This window comes from Vulpes vulpes, chromosome 14 (assembly GCF_048418805.1).
Source record: "Vulpes vulpes isolate BD-2025 chromosome 14, VulVul3, whole genome shotgun sequence".
NCBI lineage: Eukaryota > Metazoa > Chordata > Mammalia > Carnivora > Canidae > Vulpes > Vulpes vulpes.
In genome coordinates this window covers 26,554,950-26,570,762 of record NC_132793.1, presented here as the reverse complement: position 1 = coordinate 26,570,762, position 15,813 = coordinate 26,554,950, and the positions used below count along the sequence as shown (strand labels likewise).

Sequence of the window (15,813 nt, the reverse complement as noted above, 5' to 3'; positions counted from 1 at the left end):
AGCGCCTGCCTTTGGCCCAGGGCGCGATCCTGGAGACCCGGGATCGAATCCCATGTCGGGCTCCCGGTGCATGGAGCCTGCTTCTCCCTCTGCCTGTGTCTCTTGCCTCTCTCTCTCTCTCTCTCTCTCACTGTGTGCCTATCATAAATAAATAAAAAAAAAAAAAATTAAAAAAAAAAAAAAGAAAAGAAAATGTTTCGAGCCAAATTAAAATGAAAATGTAACCTAACACTATTTGTGAGAGGCAGCTAAAATAGAGCTAGGAGTGAATTTTATGGCATTAAATTCTTATATGAGAAAAGAAAGTCTCAAATCAATAATACAAACTTCCACCTTCAGAAACTACAAAAAGAAAAAGCAAATTAAGCCCAAACTATAATAGAAATAGAGGAGAAATCAATGATGCTGGACATAGAAAAACAATGAAACCAAAAGCTGGTTCTTGGAAAGATCAGTGTGACTGGCTTCCTTATAAAAAAGGGAAAATTTGGACACAGAGACACTCATAGGCAATATAAAGAGGCACCAGAAGAAGACAACCAGCTATAAGCCAAGGAGGCCTCTCCTCACAGGTATCAGAAGGAAGCAAACCTGCAGACACCTTGATTTTGGTCTTGTAGCTTCTAGCACTATGAGATAATAAATTTCTCCTGTTTTAGCTACCCAGTCTGTGGTACTTTGTTATGGTAGCCCCAGCAAACTAATGCAACCAATAAATGAATTTTACAGGGTCATAGAATCTAAGGTCAACATACAAAAGTCAATTCCAATTCCTTTTTTAAGATTTTATTTATTTATTTTTGAGAGAGAGACAGCATGAGCCAGGGGGACAGGCAGAGGGAGAAGCAGACTCCTGGTTGAGGATGCAGGCCCATGTGGGCCATGACCCCAGGATCCTGGGATCATGACTTGAACAAAAGGCTGATACTTAACCGGCTGAGCCACCCAGGCGCCCCTGCATTTCTATATAATAGAAGTGAACAATTGTAAATTGAAAAAATTTTAAAGTAGCATTTACAATAGCACCAATAAAAATTAAGACAGCCTGTCTTAGCCCAATTAGGCTACTCCCACAAAATATTATAAATTGAGGGATGCTTGGGTGGCTCAGTGGTTGAGCATCTGCCTTTGGCTCAGGGCGTGATTCCGAATCCGGGGATCAAGTCCCACATCAGGCTCCCTGCGAGGAGCCTGTTTCTCCCTCTGCCTGTCTCTCTGTCTGTGTCTCTCACGAATAAATAAATAAAATCTTTTAAAAAAATTATTTATTTATTCGTGAGAGACACAGAGAGAGGCAAAGACCAGAGGGAGAAGCAGGCTCCATGCAAGAAGCCCGATGTGGGAATTGATCCCAGGACTGCAGGATCACGCCCTGAGCCAAAGGCAGGCACTCAACCACTGAGCCACCCAGGCGTCCCAAATAAAACCTTTTTTAAAAAAATCATGTTGGTTTACACGGAACAGATCTTTATTTTTCACAGTGCTGGAAACTGAGAAAGTTCAAGATCAAGATGCTGGCAGATACCATATTTGGTGAGAGCCAGCTTCCCTGCAGACAATTGGCTTCTTTTGCAACCTCACAGGGCAGTAGGGTAGAGGAAACTCTGGGATCTCTTTTGTAAGGGTCCTAATCCCTTTCATGTGGGCTCCACCCACATGACTTAATTGCTCCCAAAGGCTTCCCCCTCCAAATGCCATCACTCTGGGGATTAGGTTTAACATATTTATTTTGAGGGGGCATAGACACCCAGTCATTGCACCACTAGATCCCACTTCATCCCTACCCTGGAAGTGGAGGGACGTGAGGGAACAGGCCTGGTGTGTAGAGCAAACACGCCACAAAGGCTGTGAGTTTGTTTTTTTCTTCTTCTTCTTTCTTCTTTCTTCTTCTTCTTTCTTCTTCTTCTTCTTCTTCTTCTTCTTCTTCTTCTTCTTCTTCTTCTTCTTCTTCTTCTTTCTTCTTCTCCTTCTCCTTCTCCTTCTCCTTCTCCTCCTCCTCCTTCTCCTTTTTTAAAAAGATTTTATTTATTCATGAGAGACACAGAGAGGCAGAGACACAGGAAAAGGGAGAAGTAGGCTCCCTGCTTTGAGCCTGATACAGGGACTTGATCCCAGGACCTCGGGACTGCGACTCAAGCTGAAGGCAGATGCTCAACCACTGAGCCACCCAGGTGTCCCAAGCCTGTGAGTTTCTGTGTGTACTTTTGGGAAATAAAAAGTGCTGGGAAGAAAATAGATGTAGACCGATTAGGAAGGGCACTTGCACAATGTCAGGGGCAGGCTCTCAGAGGTAGGTTTTTTTTGTTTTGTTTTGTTTTTGAAGATTTTATTATTTATTCATGAGAGACAGAGAGAGAGAGAGAGAGAGAGAGAGAGAGAGAGAGGGAGGGAGAGGCGGAGACATAGGCAGAAGGAGAAGCAGGTTCCTTGCAGGGAGCCGGATATGGGACTCAATCCCTGGACCCAGGATCACGCCAGGAGCCTAAGGCAGATACTCAGCTGCTAAGCCACCCAGGCGTCCCAATAACCTCTTTCTTGCCTAAATTCTGAAACAACCGCATCAAATGAGGGGTCAGGTATGTGGAAATCAAAATACCATTTGTTAACTGCTGTGGTTACTATCATAGAGAACAAACCTGAGGGGTGCCTGACTGGCTTGGTCAGAAGAGTATGCAACTCTTGATCTCAGGGTTGGGAGATCCTCCCCCACCTTGGGTATAGAGATTACTTGAAGAAACAAGTATTTTTATAAAACAACAACAGCAAAACCCACCTGAAAACTCAGTCTGTAAAGCAGCTGTCTGATGCTGATGGATCCTGTGGGCAGGAATTGAGAAATGTCACAGCAGAGATGACTTGTCTGGGCATCACGTGTTTGGGGCCTCAGCTGGGAAGACTTGGTGGCTGGGGGAGCCTGTGAGGGCTGGGGACTGGCCTCATCTGGAGATGTATATGACTAGAAGCTGAGGCTGGCTGTGGGTTGGCACCTAAGCTGGTCTGCCAGCCAGAACACCTACGGATGACCTCTCCATATGTTCTCACTACATGGGCTATGTGGCTTCTTCACAGCATGGCTGGGCTTGAAAATAGTGTCCCAAGGACACGAGGGTGGCTCAGCGGTTTAGTGCCTGCCTTCGGCCCAGAGGGTGATCCTGGAGTCCCGGGATTGAGTCCCACGTCAGGCTCCCTGTATGGAGCCTGCTTCTCCCTCTGCCTGTATCTCTGCCTCTCTCTCTCTCTCTGTGTCTCTCATGAATAAATAAATAAAATCTTTAAAAAAAATCAGGCTAAGGAGCTTATTGGGAGGTCAGTGGGTGCTAATGAAGGTTCAAGGAGGCCATAAGGCTGTCCCCACAAATGCTTGGGCCACATCAGGGGCTATATGGCCCTGCCCATGAGCCCATTGTGTCCCAGAGAAGACAAGGGCTCGCCCAGGTGTTGGGGTTTGGCCAGGTCCCTCCACCTCCTCTTTTTTTTTTTTTTCTTCTTTAAGATTTTATTTATTTATTTATGAGAGAGGCAGAGACATAGGCAAAGGGAGAAGCAGGCTCCCTTCCAGCAGCCCGATGTGGGACTCCATTCCAGGACGCCCTGAGCAGAAGGCAGAGCTCAATCACTGAGCCACCCAGGCGTCCCCCTCCCCCTGCTCTGTGCACCCTATTTGGCCTGTAGTGCAGAAGGCTCTGGAAGACCCTGAGCGGTAGGTGCAAATGGTTCTAGGTTAGTGTGGAGTCCCAGAGCAGATCTGAAGGGATCTGTGCCTACCCCAGGGCTGGTTTGACCCCCTCAGCCTCCAGGATCCCACCGCCTTAGCCCTTTGTCGAGTTGGACTATTCCCTGGTGGTGCTGCTGCTGCTCTGAGGTGATGCCCGCCCTACCCAGAGCCCCACCCGCAGCTTGGCTGAGTCACCGGTGGGGGCGCCTCCGGGAGAATCCCTGCTCAGACCCTGGCATTCACCTTCACAGCCCATGAGCAGAGCTTCGGCCTGACACTGTAAACAGGTGGAAACCGAGGCCAAGGCGGGGGCGCGGGGAGGCGGGGAAGAGGGACTGAAACCGGCAGAGGATGGAGCAGGGACCAGAAGCCTAGACCTAGGCCGCCGGGGCCCAGCCTCACCGCCCCTGGAACTAGCCAAGGGGGGGCCGTTGGCCGGTCCTTTGTACGTAGCTGCCCAGGTAAGGGGTGGTGATGAGGCCCGCCCCGGGGTTTCCTCGCAGCACGTTCTGACCAAGCGTCACCCCCTTCTCCCGCCGGTCGTGGGGGCCGCTCCGCTGCCTCCCGGCGGCCAGAGCTGACCCCGCGACGGGCCCGCCGCTGCAGCCTCCCCCGCGCGGGGCTCCTCCGCGCTGGCCGCCACGCGGGACCCGAACCGGACGGCGGCCGGGCGCGGCCGGGGATGGCTGCGCGCTGGGCCGCCGGGGAGCCCCGCAGGAGCGCGGCACGAGCCCCGCCCGAGGCGCTGGGCGGGGAGGAGGGCGGGGACGCGGGAGGTCGGAGGAGCAGCGGGGGACGAGGCGGGGGCGGGGCCAGCGGACGGCGGCCTCCGGGGCGGGCCGAGGGCCCTGAGAGGCGGGCAGAGGGGGCGGCCCCCCGCGTAGCTCGGCGGCTCCGCGCCTCCCCTTGCGCATCGTGAGCGGGGGCGGGGGGGGCAGTCGCCGTTGCTGCGTGGAGGCCACAGCCGGGCCCCGCCTCAGCACCGCCTCCTCCTGCGGGGCTTTGGCGCGGGGCGGAGGCGCTGCCGAGAGGTCAGACCCGCCCGAAGGACGATCCTCCACCTGCCGGGCCCGCGGTCCCTTCCCGTGCCAGCGAAATCCAGACGAGACGTGGTTCCCCGGGCCGAGATCCCCGCCATTGGAGGCCCTCTCCGCGGCAGCCCTGCGTGCGCGCTGCTTACGGCCCGGCCCGGCCGCTGCCCGCAGCTGCGGGAGCGCTCTCAGGACGGGCCCTGGAGCACGGACCTCGGGGTGGCTTCCTCCGAGCCTGCGCTGCCCTGGGCCCCTCGTGCTGGCGCAACCCGCCTCCCTGCGGGCCTTGCCCTGAGCCCGCCTTCTGCAGGAGACCTGGATAGGCCTCGCCTCCCGACCCTGCCCAAGCCCACTCTGCTCACCTGGCCCGCCCATCTGGTCCCGACCGCTCTGTGCCTCCGTTTCCCCGCCGGTCCCTGGCCCAGTTCTTACACTGCAGACCTGCCCTTACGGATAAGTCTCGCCCACCCTCGCTTTCCTCCCCCTCTCCTGTTCCAGAGCTCCCCCCCCTTTCAACAGGCTCCCGGGGCTTGTGAGGGGTGGGGCAGGGGTCCCTGACGTTTTGTCCAACACCTTTTCCTACGTTTGCCTTCGGGTCCTGCGTGAGGCCTAGGTCTTCCCGGGTATTCCCTTTGGGCTGAGGGCCAGGAGGTGGGTCCAATTCGAAGCTGCATAGGCTGGGGGAAGTGGGAGTCGGGGGTCCTACCAGCAGGATGCTGAGACCTAGGTTCAGGTGTTTGTCTTGACAGACTCTCAGGGGCTCCCTGGATCTGATAAAATGAGTGAGAGCTGCCCCTTTCTGTCGCCTCCCACTGAAGGGTCAGAGCAGTGGGACCAGGGGGAAAGGGACAGATTCCTCTCACCTCCCACCCATCCTTGATGTTTATGCAACCTCGACCTGCATTCCCATGTAGGCTCCATCACAGCAACTAGCCTGTAATGCGCCATTGGGAGGCCTCCCTTCTAGTGCCCTCCAAGGTTCTCAGGGAAGACTCCTGCTCCTCAGCCGGGGCCTCCTGAGTGACTTGCCTTATAGGGGAGTCTGACTATTCCCTGGTTTGGGACTATTACCCTGCAGGTGGTTGTACTGCCCTATATCAATCTTGAGCCTTTCGAGGCCTGCCTCCATCTCCTCACCTTTGGCCCTGGGGCCAACTTCTCTTACAGATGTTCCTTATCATAGCATCACCCAGCATCTGGAGCCTAAAGTTCCCACAGAGGAAGCGGGGAAGGGCAGAACAGAAGGTCACATTCCCCAAATGCCTTTCCTTGCAAAGCCCTGTGAGGGATGGGGAAACTGAGGCCCATAAATGGCACAGCTTGGCCACTGGTATGGCAGCAGCAGAGCCTACACATCAGCCACTCATTTCAGTGCAGCTAATGCCCACCTGCCTCTGGAAAGGTCTGACAAGATTTAAGGCATGCTCTCCCCAGGTTGCCTGAAAGGTGGTCTTCCCTTGTCCTTTGTCCATAGGGCCACTCTTCAGGACACCCTACTCAGCATCCAAGAGGTAAGGTGGTCCTCTTGAGGGGGAGGGGGCTGTCTTTCAAATCTGGAATTTCCTTGGTCATGTGGGAAGAGGGGAGGAGCAGCTCCATGGCGAGTCCTGGGAGCTGAGGGTTTCACGTTGTGAAGATTCAAGAGACTCCCACACTGCCTTCTCACAGCCTTGTGTCTGTTGCTGCTGAAGTTCAGAATGGAGATGTGCATCATACCCACCCTAGGGTCTCTCTAGCACCTACCCTGAGTCCCTGCCCTTCTAGGCTCATTTACCCTCTAGGGATTAAGCCCCTCCATCCAGACACTGGCTAGAGTGGGTCCCTTGGCCTCACTGGTATAGGATCCCTGATGGACACTGTCCAGTGGTGGGCACTGGACACATCTCATAGGCCCAGAGCTGGCATACATAGAAAGCTCTGGACCCAGGCCACAGAAGAGACCCACAGCCTTCACTCATCAGTCCACCATTAGTATTCTAACAATCCTATGCCACATTTCCTAAACTGATGCTCTGTTCCATTTTTTTAAAAGATTTTATTTATTCATGAGAGACACACAGAGAGAGGCAGAGACACAGGCAGAGGGAGATGCAGGCTCCATGCAGGGAGCCTGATATGGGACTCGACCCAGGACTCCGGGATCATGTCCTGAGCCAAAGGCAGATGCTCAACCACTGTGCCACCCAGGCGTCCCCATGCTGTGTTCCATTTAGCCATATCTCTCTCTTACTTACTTCTGGTAGCCTCTCATCTTTAAAATAAAATGAGGATGCCTGGGTGGCTGCCTGCAGGGAGCCTGCTTCTGCCTATGTCTCTGCCTCTCTCTCTCTCTCTCGAATACATAAATAAAATCTTAAAAAATAAAATCTAAGATCCATAGTATGGCCTATGAGGTCATAGTCCCTCTCCAACTCTTTTCTTTGCCTGTCATCTTCAGGCCAAGATGGCCTCTCTCTGTTCTTTGAAAGAATCTGTTTTTTTTTTTTTTTTTTTTTCTGCTTCTGGGCCTTTGCACAGTCCTATATCTCTGTCTGGAACTGGATTGTGAGCACTAAAAGGTCAGGGACTGGTTTGAGTTTTTTTTTTGGCTCTATATCCCCAAGCACTTAACACAGTAAACAACGGACACTCAATAAATGCCAGCTGTAATAGGTCTTAATAATAAATAATTCTTGAGTAAATGTGCCTGATGCTTTTCTCTTGGCTTATTTAATCTTTACAACAGCAGCCATGTAGGTAAGTACTATCATTAGCTCCCTTTTCTAGAAAATAAAACAGGAACTCAGAAGTTAGGCCGTTTATTGAAGGCCACACAGCTAAAATTTGAACGCGAGAGGGAGGCTTTTTTCACCTCCCCTGGGTACATGGGGGCATGGGAACAAGGTGGTACACCACAAACCAGTTCCCAGATTCTAAATGCTTGTGGGCTTCCTGCAGCAGGAGGCAGTGACCCTGGGCTGGAAAGTTGGCCACAGGTGGGGCTGCAAAGTCTCTAAGAGAAGCATTCCAAGTGCAAAGAACAGCAATGAACAAAGGTGTGGTGGCAGGGTGATCCAGCCCCTGGGACTAGGAGACCCGGAGGGTGGGCAGGCCCAGGACACGCCTCCAGCTAGGTCCTAGGCGCTGTCTGCTGGGGGCCTCCAGAGGCAGGACCCCCGTGGGCGGAGAAACCAAGGCAGAGAGTCACTCTGCAGTGGCCCTCCCCAGGCTGGGGGCCGGGCGCCCCCAGGGACGCGGGCTGGGCGCTCCCACGCCCGGCGAGGCAGGACGTTCCCACGCAGGGGTTGGCCTTGGGAAAGGCTGCGGGGCGGGCCCGGGGGCGGGCGCCGCGTTCGCTCCTCTGCGGCCCCTTCTCCGTTCCTGGTTACTCGCTCTGCAGACCTAAGTGGCCCTGGGCGCTGCGGCGGAGGTGAGTGAGCGGGTGGGAGAGGCCGGCGGCTGAGGGATGCGGCTTGGCCTGGGACTTTGGGTCACTGGTCAGGGCAGGCGTGGTTCCTGCCTTGGCGGAGGCTCAGGGGGCTTCTGGAAGCTCAGAGTCTTCTGAGAGCATTAGAGTTCTGGGAGCATTATCCTCTGTCCGCATGTGGGGCGACAGCTCTTTCCCTCTCCCTGTATGCGGGGCTCTCCAACCTACTTATGACTGAAGGGGAGCCCTTCCTTCCCAGATGTGGGGGCTCCCCTCTCAGCACATATGGTACAGCTCCTCCTTCTCTCTAATTATTGGGTGCCCCTTGCTCTCCCCAGTTGTGAGGGGCTCTTTTTCTTTCCAGAAGCGGGATACTCCCTTCCTCTCCCCAGATGTGTGCTCCTCTTCCTCCCTCTGACCCAGTTTGGTCCCTGTCCCCCTCTAAAGCCCCTCCCCATCCCCCAATCCCCTTGGGATGCCAAACCCTGAGACTTCCCTGGGGAGCAGGGGGTTGGGCTCAGCCTGTCCCCTTCCCCCACCAGCTTCAGCAGAGCAGGCTCTGTGAGCACGTAGGCAGCTAATTAGGGGGGAAGGGGTGGGGGCCAGGCTGTCTGTGCAGAGACCTTGGCAGATGGCCCTGTGAGGAAAAGAGGTAGCCTGGGACCTGCTCCCTCCCTACCTAGACTCCCACCCAGTTTCCTGTGGGAAGGGGAGCAACAGTTGAGGGAGGTTTCCCAACTTGGCCTGGCTGAACCAGGGCTGGAACCAGAACCCAGGACCCCAGCCCCAAACAGCTGAGACCTTGCCTGAGGAGTTAGGCCTCCTCCCACTTCTGGGATGTTAATTGAGGTCCCAGGATGGGGACACCAAATGTCTAGGACCCCCATCCACCTCCATTGGGATAGTGGACGAAAGTAGAAGGGTCGGGGCATGAGGGTGACCTTGAAATCCTGGGACCCCACACCCATAGCACCTGTGAAAAACGGTTTCTCTGTCTGGCCTCTGAGGGGCAGAGGGCCATGTGTGGGGCAGGACAAACACACACACACACACACACACACACACACACACACACACATGCAGATGTCCTTCAGAGCAACCTGGAGCTTGGTGCTGAGGAAAGCTGGACCTGGAATGCGGGGGATGCACAGCCCAGGAAGTGCTGGTAAGACCTGTACGCCCCGCCCCTGTCCAACTCTGAGATTAGGAGTGGGTTCCTGCCTGCAGGCCTCCCTGGTCCTGCCCCTGACCATTTCCCACAATCTTACTCCTTGGTCTTGGGCCATATGCTTCCATGACATGGAGCTTGAATTTGACAGCACCTCCTTTCATTCCAAGCTTCCTCAAGGTTTGACCCCCAAACCTCAGGCCCCTAAGGCCTTTGTGTCCTGAGGTGGAAGGTGCGGGCAGATCCTTGCATCTCCTTTCCAGACCTCAGTCAGAAGAAAGAGACCTAAAGCAGGACAGACTTCAGCCAGATAGCAAAAGGACCTTCTGGACCCTTGGGAGAATAACAAATAACATTTAATGAGCCCTTACTATGTACCCCAAGCTGTCATCAACACTCACATAGATTAACACACTCAGGCTTTACGACAGCCATGGAGATGGATGCTGTGCTGTTATCTCCATTTTTCAGATGAACAAACTGAGGCCCAGAGACCTAGATATTAAAAGAACCAAAGCAGTTCCATGCTGTCCTGGCAAGGTAGTACCAATGCCGTCTGTGTGGGCATCTCTGGTGTCAATAAACAGAAGGTTTATCAAGACCCTCCTAGTGTCCAGCCTTGCTCTGGAAGTCTTGGACACCCACACAGAGCCCTGAAGGGCTTGGCCATCAGGGAAAGTTCCAGGAAAGGAAGCCAGTAGTAAAACTGACCTCTAGTGGTATAATTTACAGAGCATCTACTGCGAGGCACTGTGCTAATCCTTACAAGGATAGAATCTTGAATCTTCCCACAAGAGCATGAGGTAGGTTCTCTTACTATCCTCACTTTCCAGAGGAAGCACAATGAGGTCGAGGGGCTTGCTGGAGCTGGGGTGAGTGGAACCGGCTGACTCCAAAGGCTTGCCCTTGACCTGTGGTCAAAGGCATGCAGATATAGCACCCTACAGTTTGCAGAGCAGTTGCCCATCATCTTGTCCACCCGTTACCTTTGCCTGACAAGTCCTCTTCACCTCAAATCTTCCCAGAGAACATGAGATTTGAAGCCACAGGGGCTGAATGACAGCCCTGGCCATGCTCCTTATTGCTCTGCGAGTTTTAGCAAGTCACTTAGCTGTTCAGTTTCTGCATCTGTAAAATGGAGAGATAACAGTCAACTTATCCGAAGGCCTTAGAATGGCTCCTGGCACACAGTAAGTGCTCAATAAATGCAGCCCCCTTTTTTTAATATTATGGTTAGAACTAGGATGTCCCAGGGGCAGCCTGAACTCAGCTCTTCTGTTGTGCCCACAGCCAACAGCGAGGGGAAGATGCCACCCTACACCAACTACCATGCTCAGCGCTCCTACCCCATGCCTGATGAGCCCTTCTGCACAGAGCTCAACGCTGAGCAGCGGGCCCTGAAGGAGAAGGAGAAGGGCAGCTGGACCCAGCTGAGCCATGCTGAGAAGGTGGCCTGTAGGTGTCAGGGTGGGGCTGGCTGGGGAGAGTGGGCTGGTGGTGACTTTGAAAAGAAGGGCCCCCACCTAGGGCACCTGGGCAGCTCAGTCAGTTAAGCCTCTGACTCTTGATTTCAGCTCAGGTCATGATCTCAGGGTCATGAGATCAAGCCCTGCATTTTCTTGAGATTCTCTCTCCCTCTCCCTCATCTTCCCCCTCTGCTCCTCCCCTACCTCTTTCTTAAATAAATAAGTAAATAAATAAAGCCTTAAAAAGAAGAAGAAGAAGAAAGAAGTAGAAGAAGAAGAAGAAGAAGAAGAAGAAGAAGAAGAAGAAGAAGAAGAAGAAGAAGAAGAAGAAGAAGAAAGAAAGAAAGAAAGAAAGAAGAAGAAAGAAGAAGAAAGAAGAAGGGCCCCTGCCCAAGACAGCCGGAAATCCCAAAACATCTAAATGCATACCTGAGGGATGAAAGTCATCATTTGCTCATTTATTCTTTTATTCAGTCAACTATTTGTGCACAGCCAGGTGCTAGGTGATGCTGGGGACACAGGAGTGAATCACCTTGATGGTTCTTGCCCTCAGGGTGCTCCCAGCCAATGGGGGAACTGACATAAACCCAGAAAACTGTAATACAGGCTTTGTGGCCAAGGTGAGGTGTGTCCAAGGGATTGTGAGGACCCTAAAGAGAGAGAGATGGAATCCTGGTAGGTCTCCCAGAGGAGGGCATGTGCTGGCTGGCCTTGAATGGTGAGGAGGAGGGTGTTGCCTGGTAGTGGCAAGAGCATGGGGAGGGATATGGAAGCAGGAAAGCATGGAGCATTGTGGACGTCACTGAGTGGTGCAGGGAGATGGAGCAGAGAGGCAGTTAAGGTGGATGGGAGGGCAGGGACCTGACCCTGGGAAACAGGAAGGATGTGTCCTGCCCAACAGAAATGCCCGTAAATAACTCCAAGTTTTAGAGCCTGCTCCTGGCCAAGCTTTGCATACAGTAGATGCTCAATAAGAATTTGCTGAATGGGCAGCATCTGCTGCAGGAGGAGGAGGGCCCAGGGTCCTTGGAATGGATATACCCAAGGCCCTTACTTCCCCACAACCTCATCTGCCTCCAGTGTATCGCCTCCAGTTCCATGAGACCTTCGCAGAGATGAACCGTCGCTCCAACGAGTGGAAGACAGTGATGGGCTGCGTTTTCTTCTTTTTTGGATTCACAGCTCTGCTGATTTGGTGGCAGCGGGTCTATGGTGAGTGGCAACACCTCACCTTGCTGCAGTCCTGGGCCATGCCCTTGTGGTCAGAGCTCTTATAAGCGAGTTCTTATAAGGCAACTATGCTGGCACCTATCTGAAGAGTTTTGAAAAGCCCCCCAAAAAGTGTAGGGTGAAGGGCAGAGCATGGCTGCCTGGGTTGGGACATAGAAGCTTTACCTCTCTGGGCCTCAATTTCTTCATCTATAAAATGAAAATACTAGTGTCCACACCACAGTGTTCTTGTAAGGAGTTAGTGAGAGAGAGCTGCGAGCCAGGGCCTGGCCCATAATCATGAATGGTACTCTTGCTGATTACTGTTATTAATCATTACTTTTTCTGTAATAAAAGTCTCCAACATATAAGAGCTTAAGCAAGACACAGGCTTTGTTCCTCTCACAGACTAGAGAGAGTTTGGAGACTCTGCAATGTCAGGCTCCTTTGGTGGTGCCATTCTTCACATGCAGCTTCCTTTCTTGCCATATAAGACGGCTGATCCAACTCCAGCCATTAAAGCCTACATTCCAGCCAAGAACAGGGAAAGGGAGGATGCACTCCTCTTTAAGATCCAAAAGTTGCATACATCCCTTCTGCTTACCTCTTCTTGGCTAGAAATGATCACATGACCATGTCTAGCAGCAAGGGAAGTTGGGAAATATAGTTTTTAGCTAGAGGGTCACATCCCCTGCTAACTGCTTATGACTACAGAAGAGTGATTTCTCAGTGCGGTCCCTGGACCAACGCCATCATTTGGGAACATTTAGAAATGCAAATTCTCAGCCCCAGTCCAGATCTACCAGGTCAGACACCTTAGGGTAGAACCCAGCAATCTGTTTTTTTTTTTTTTTTTAAGATTTTTAAAAAAATTTATTTATTCATGAGAGACACAGGCAGAGAGACAGGGAGAGAGAGGCAGAGACATAGGCAGAGGGAGAAGCAGGCTCCATGCAGGGAGCCTGATGTGGGACTCCATGCCAGGTGCCCAGGATCAGGCCCTGGGCTGAAGGCGGCGCTAAACTGCTGAGCCACCCGGGCTGCCGCAATCTGTGTTTTAATGAGCTCTCCAAGTCATTCTGATGCCCACTCAGCTTTAAGAAGCCCTGCTCTGGGAGAAGGGGAGAGGATGCTAGGAAATAGCTGGCAGGCTGTGCCCCAGCTCTTCACCTCTACTGGCCTCACCTTTCTTCTTCTGTAAGAGTGTCATGGGAATTCCTTTCTTGTGTGAGGATGAAATGAGGGAGACTTTGGGAAAAATTCTAGTCTACCCCAGTGTTTGGTGCTGGCAGGTGCCATAAGGATCTTTTCCTTCTTTCCTATCCACCAAGATAGAAAGTGCCAGTGAGGAGGTCCGACAGGCTGAGTCAGCCTCAGGGACCAATGGACCAGGGAGCAAGGTATGAGCAGTGTGGGGAGCTCCACTGCCATGCCTTCCCTGACTCACACATCAAGGCACCTAAAATGCCTCTTGAGGGCTTTCAGCCTTTTAGTTAAGTACAGCCCTCCCTAGATTTTTAAGGAGGCCTCCCTTCCTCACCTCCTACTTCCAACCCTCTTAGGAAGCAAAAAAAAAAAACTACCCATCCTGGGCCCTTCCCAGTCAGTGGGAGCAAACTTAGTAATTATAGTAGTTACCATATATTAGATACTTAATATCTGTCCCACATGGTACCAGTTGCTTTACACATATCAACTCACTCAATCCCTACAGCCCTAGTAGATAGGAATTGTTTTTGATGGGGAAGGAAACAGGCTCAGAGAGATGAAGTGACTTGTTCAAGGTCACACAGCAAGGGAGGGTGGAGATAGGATTTGGATCCAGGCCAGCTTTGAATCAGTGCTCCTATTCAATTGGACTTTAATAGTAAGGAAGTGGGCTCAGAAAGGGGAAAGACCTTAGCCCAATTCCCACAGTGAGTCTAAGGCAGAGCCAGGACCATAATACAGAGATCTCTGTAGTGAAGCTTTAGCAGGAAGTCTGGTGTGGGAACAGATAGGGTGGATGGGGTGGAGCTCCTTGGTGCAGGATTTCCTAACCCTGTGCCTGGAGACCGTGGCTCAGGGGGACAGGGTGGAAGACTTTCAGGGTCCTGAGCCATCCTTGTCCCCACCCCTTGCCTTCCCTGCAGTGTTCCCAAAGAAGCCCATCACCCTGACGGATGAATGGAAGGCCCAGCAGCTCCAGCGCATCCTGGATATGAAGGGTAACCCTGTGCAAGGCCTGGCCTCTCAGTGGGACTATGAGAAGAAGGAGTGGAAGAAGTGACTGGGCATCCGGGTTGCCCTCCCTGCAGCTCCACCCTGGCCTAGAGCCTGTGGGGGGAATTTTTCTCTTCTTAACCCCAATAAAGCTGGTCTGAGCTCTTCTGTCTTCAGTTTCCACCTCACTCTTCACCTGCCACAAACCCTGCATGATACCTAAAATTGAGCAGTGTGGTGAAGGAAGGGCAAAAATAAGCCATTTTCCAGGGGTCCAGAGCCCAGCCAGTCAGGGAGGGCTTTCTGGAGGAGTAGGGGCTAGGGCTTAGTCTTAACGGATTTGTGGCATTAGGAAAGGGAGGACACTCCTTTATATAGTCAATTATTTTTCCATAATTAAGATTAAAGATTTTATTTATTTATTTGACAGAGAGAGAGCACAAGCAGATGAAGTAGCAGAGGGAGCGGGAGTAGCAGGCTCCCCGCTGAGAAGGGAGCCTGATGTGGGGTTCGATCCCAGCTCAGGCACCCCATATTCAGTCAATTATTAGCAAATATTTATTGAGCACCTAATGTATGCCAGGTACTAATCCAGGCCATAAGGGTGCAGCAGTGAATAAGACAAATTCTCTGGCTGCATAGAGCAGGCATTCTTTTACAGAGGGAGACAGGAAAATGAATATGTAAGTATAATGGTAATGAGCACTGTAAAGAAACAAAACAAAGCAGGATAAAGGGACAGTTAAGGGGCACCTGGGTGGCTCAGTTGGTTAAGCATCTAACTCTTGGTTTGGGCTCAGGTCATGATCTCAGGGTCATGAGATTGAAACCTCTGTCAGGCTCCACACTGAGTGTGGAGTCTGAGATTCTTTCTTTACTTTTGCTCCTCCCCCTGCTTCTGCCCTCAACAAACAAACAAACAAACAAACAAACAACTCTTTAAAAAGGAGAGGGAGGGATCCCTGGGTGGCGCAGCGGTTTGGCGCCTGCCTTTGGCCCAGGGAGCGATCCTGGAGACCCGGGATCGAATCCCACATCAGGCTCCCGGTGCATGGAGCCTGCTTCTCCCTCCGCCTGTGTCTCTGCCTCTCTCTCTCTCTGTGACTATCATAAATAAATAAAAAAATTAAAAAAAAAAAAAAAGGGGATCCCTGGGTGGCGCAGTGGTTTGGCGCTTGCCTTTGGCCCGGGGCGCGATCCTGGAGACCCGGGATCGAATCCCACGTCGGGCTTCCGGTGCATGGAGCCTGCTTCTCCCTCTGCCTGTGTCTCTGCCTCTCTCTCTCTCTCTCTCTGTGACTATCATAAATAAATAAAAATTTAAAAAAAAAAAAAAGATTTAAAAAAAAATAAAAAATAAAAAGGAGAGGGACAGGGGATCCCTGGGTGGCTCAGCGGTTTGGTGCCTGCCTTCGGCCCGGGACATGATCCTGGAGACCCAGGATCGAGTCCCACATCAGGCTCCCTGCATGGAGCCTGCTTCTCCCTCTGCCTGTGACTCTGCCTCTCTCTCTGTCTCTCATGAATAAATAAATAAAACCTTTTAAAAATAAAAATAAAAAGGAGAGGGACAGTCTACAGCCATACCACCCTGAATGCCCCCTCTCCTGTGATCT

General features: G+C 52.2%; 1 protein-coding gene and 1 long non-coding RNA gene across 2 annotated transcripts; both read left to right on the top strand.

Annotated features, from left to right (window-relative positions):
* Positions 1-3,832: 3,832 nt before the first annotated feature.
* On the top strand, positions 3,833-7,431 carry LOC140595372 (uncharacterized). The gene is made up of 2 exons (XR_011996949.1): positions 3,833-4,176; positions 6,221-7,431. It is a non-coding gene; the product is annotated as an uncharacterized lncRNA (long non-coding RNA).
* Positions 7,432-7,919: 488 nt separating this feature from the next.
* Positions 7,920-14,365, top strand: COX4I2 (cytochrome c oxidase subunit 4I2). The gene is made up of 5 exons (XM_025986111.2): positions 7,920-8,155; positions 9,236-9,317; positions 10,611-10,775; positions 11,867-11,998; positions 14,128-14,365. Exons 2-5 carry the CDS (start codon positions 9,236-9,238, stop codon positions 14,262-14,264), a joined length of 516 nt encoding a protein of 171 aa, XP_025841896.1. The 5' UTR covers positions 7,920-8,155; the 3' UTR covers positions 14,265-14,365.
* Positions 14,366-15,813: the final 1,448 nt, after the last annotated feature.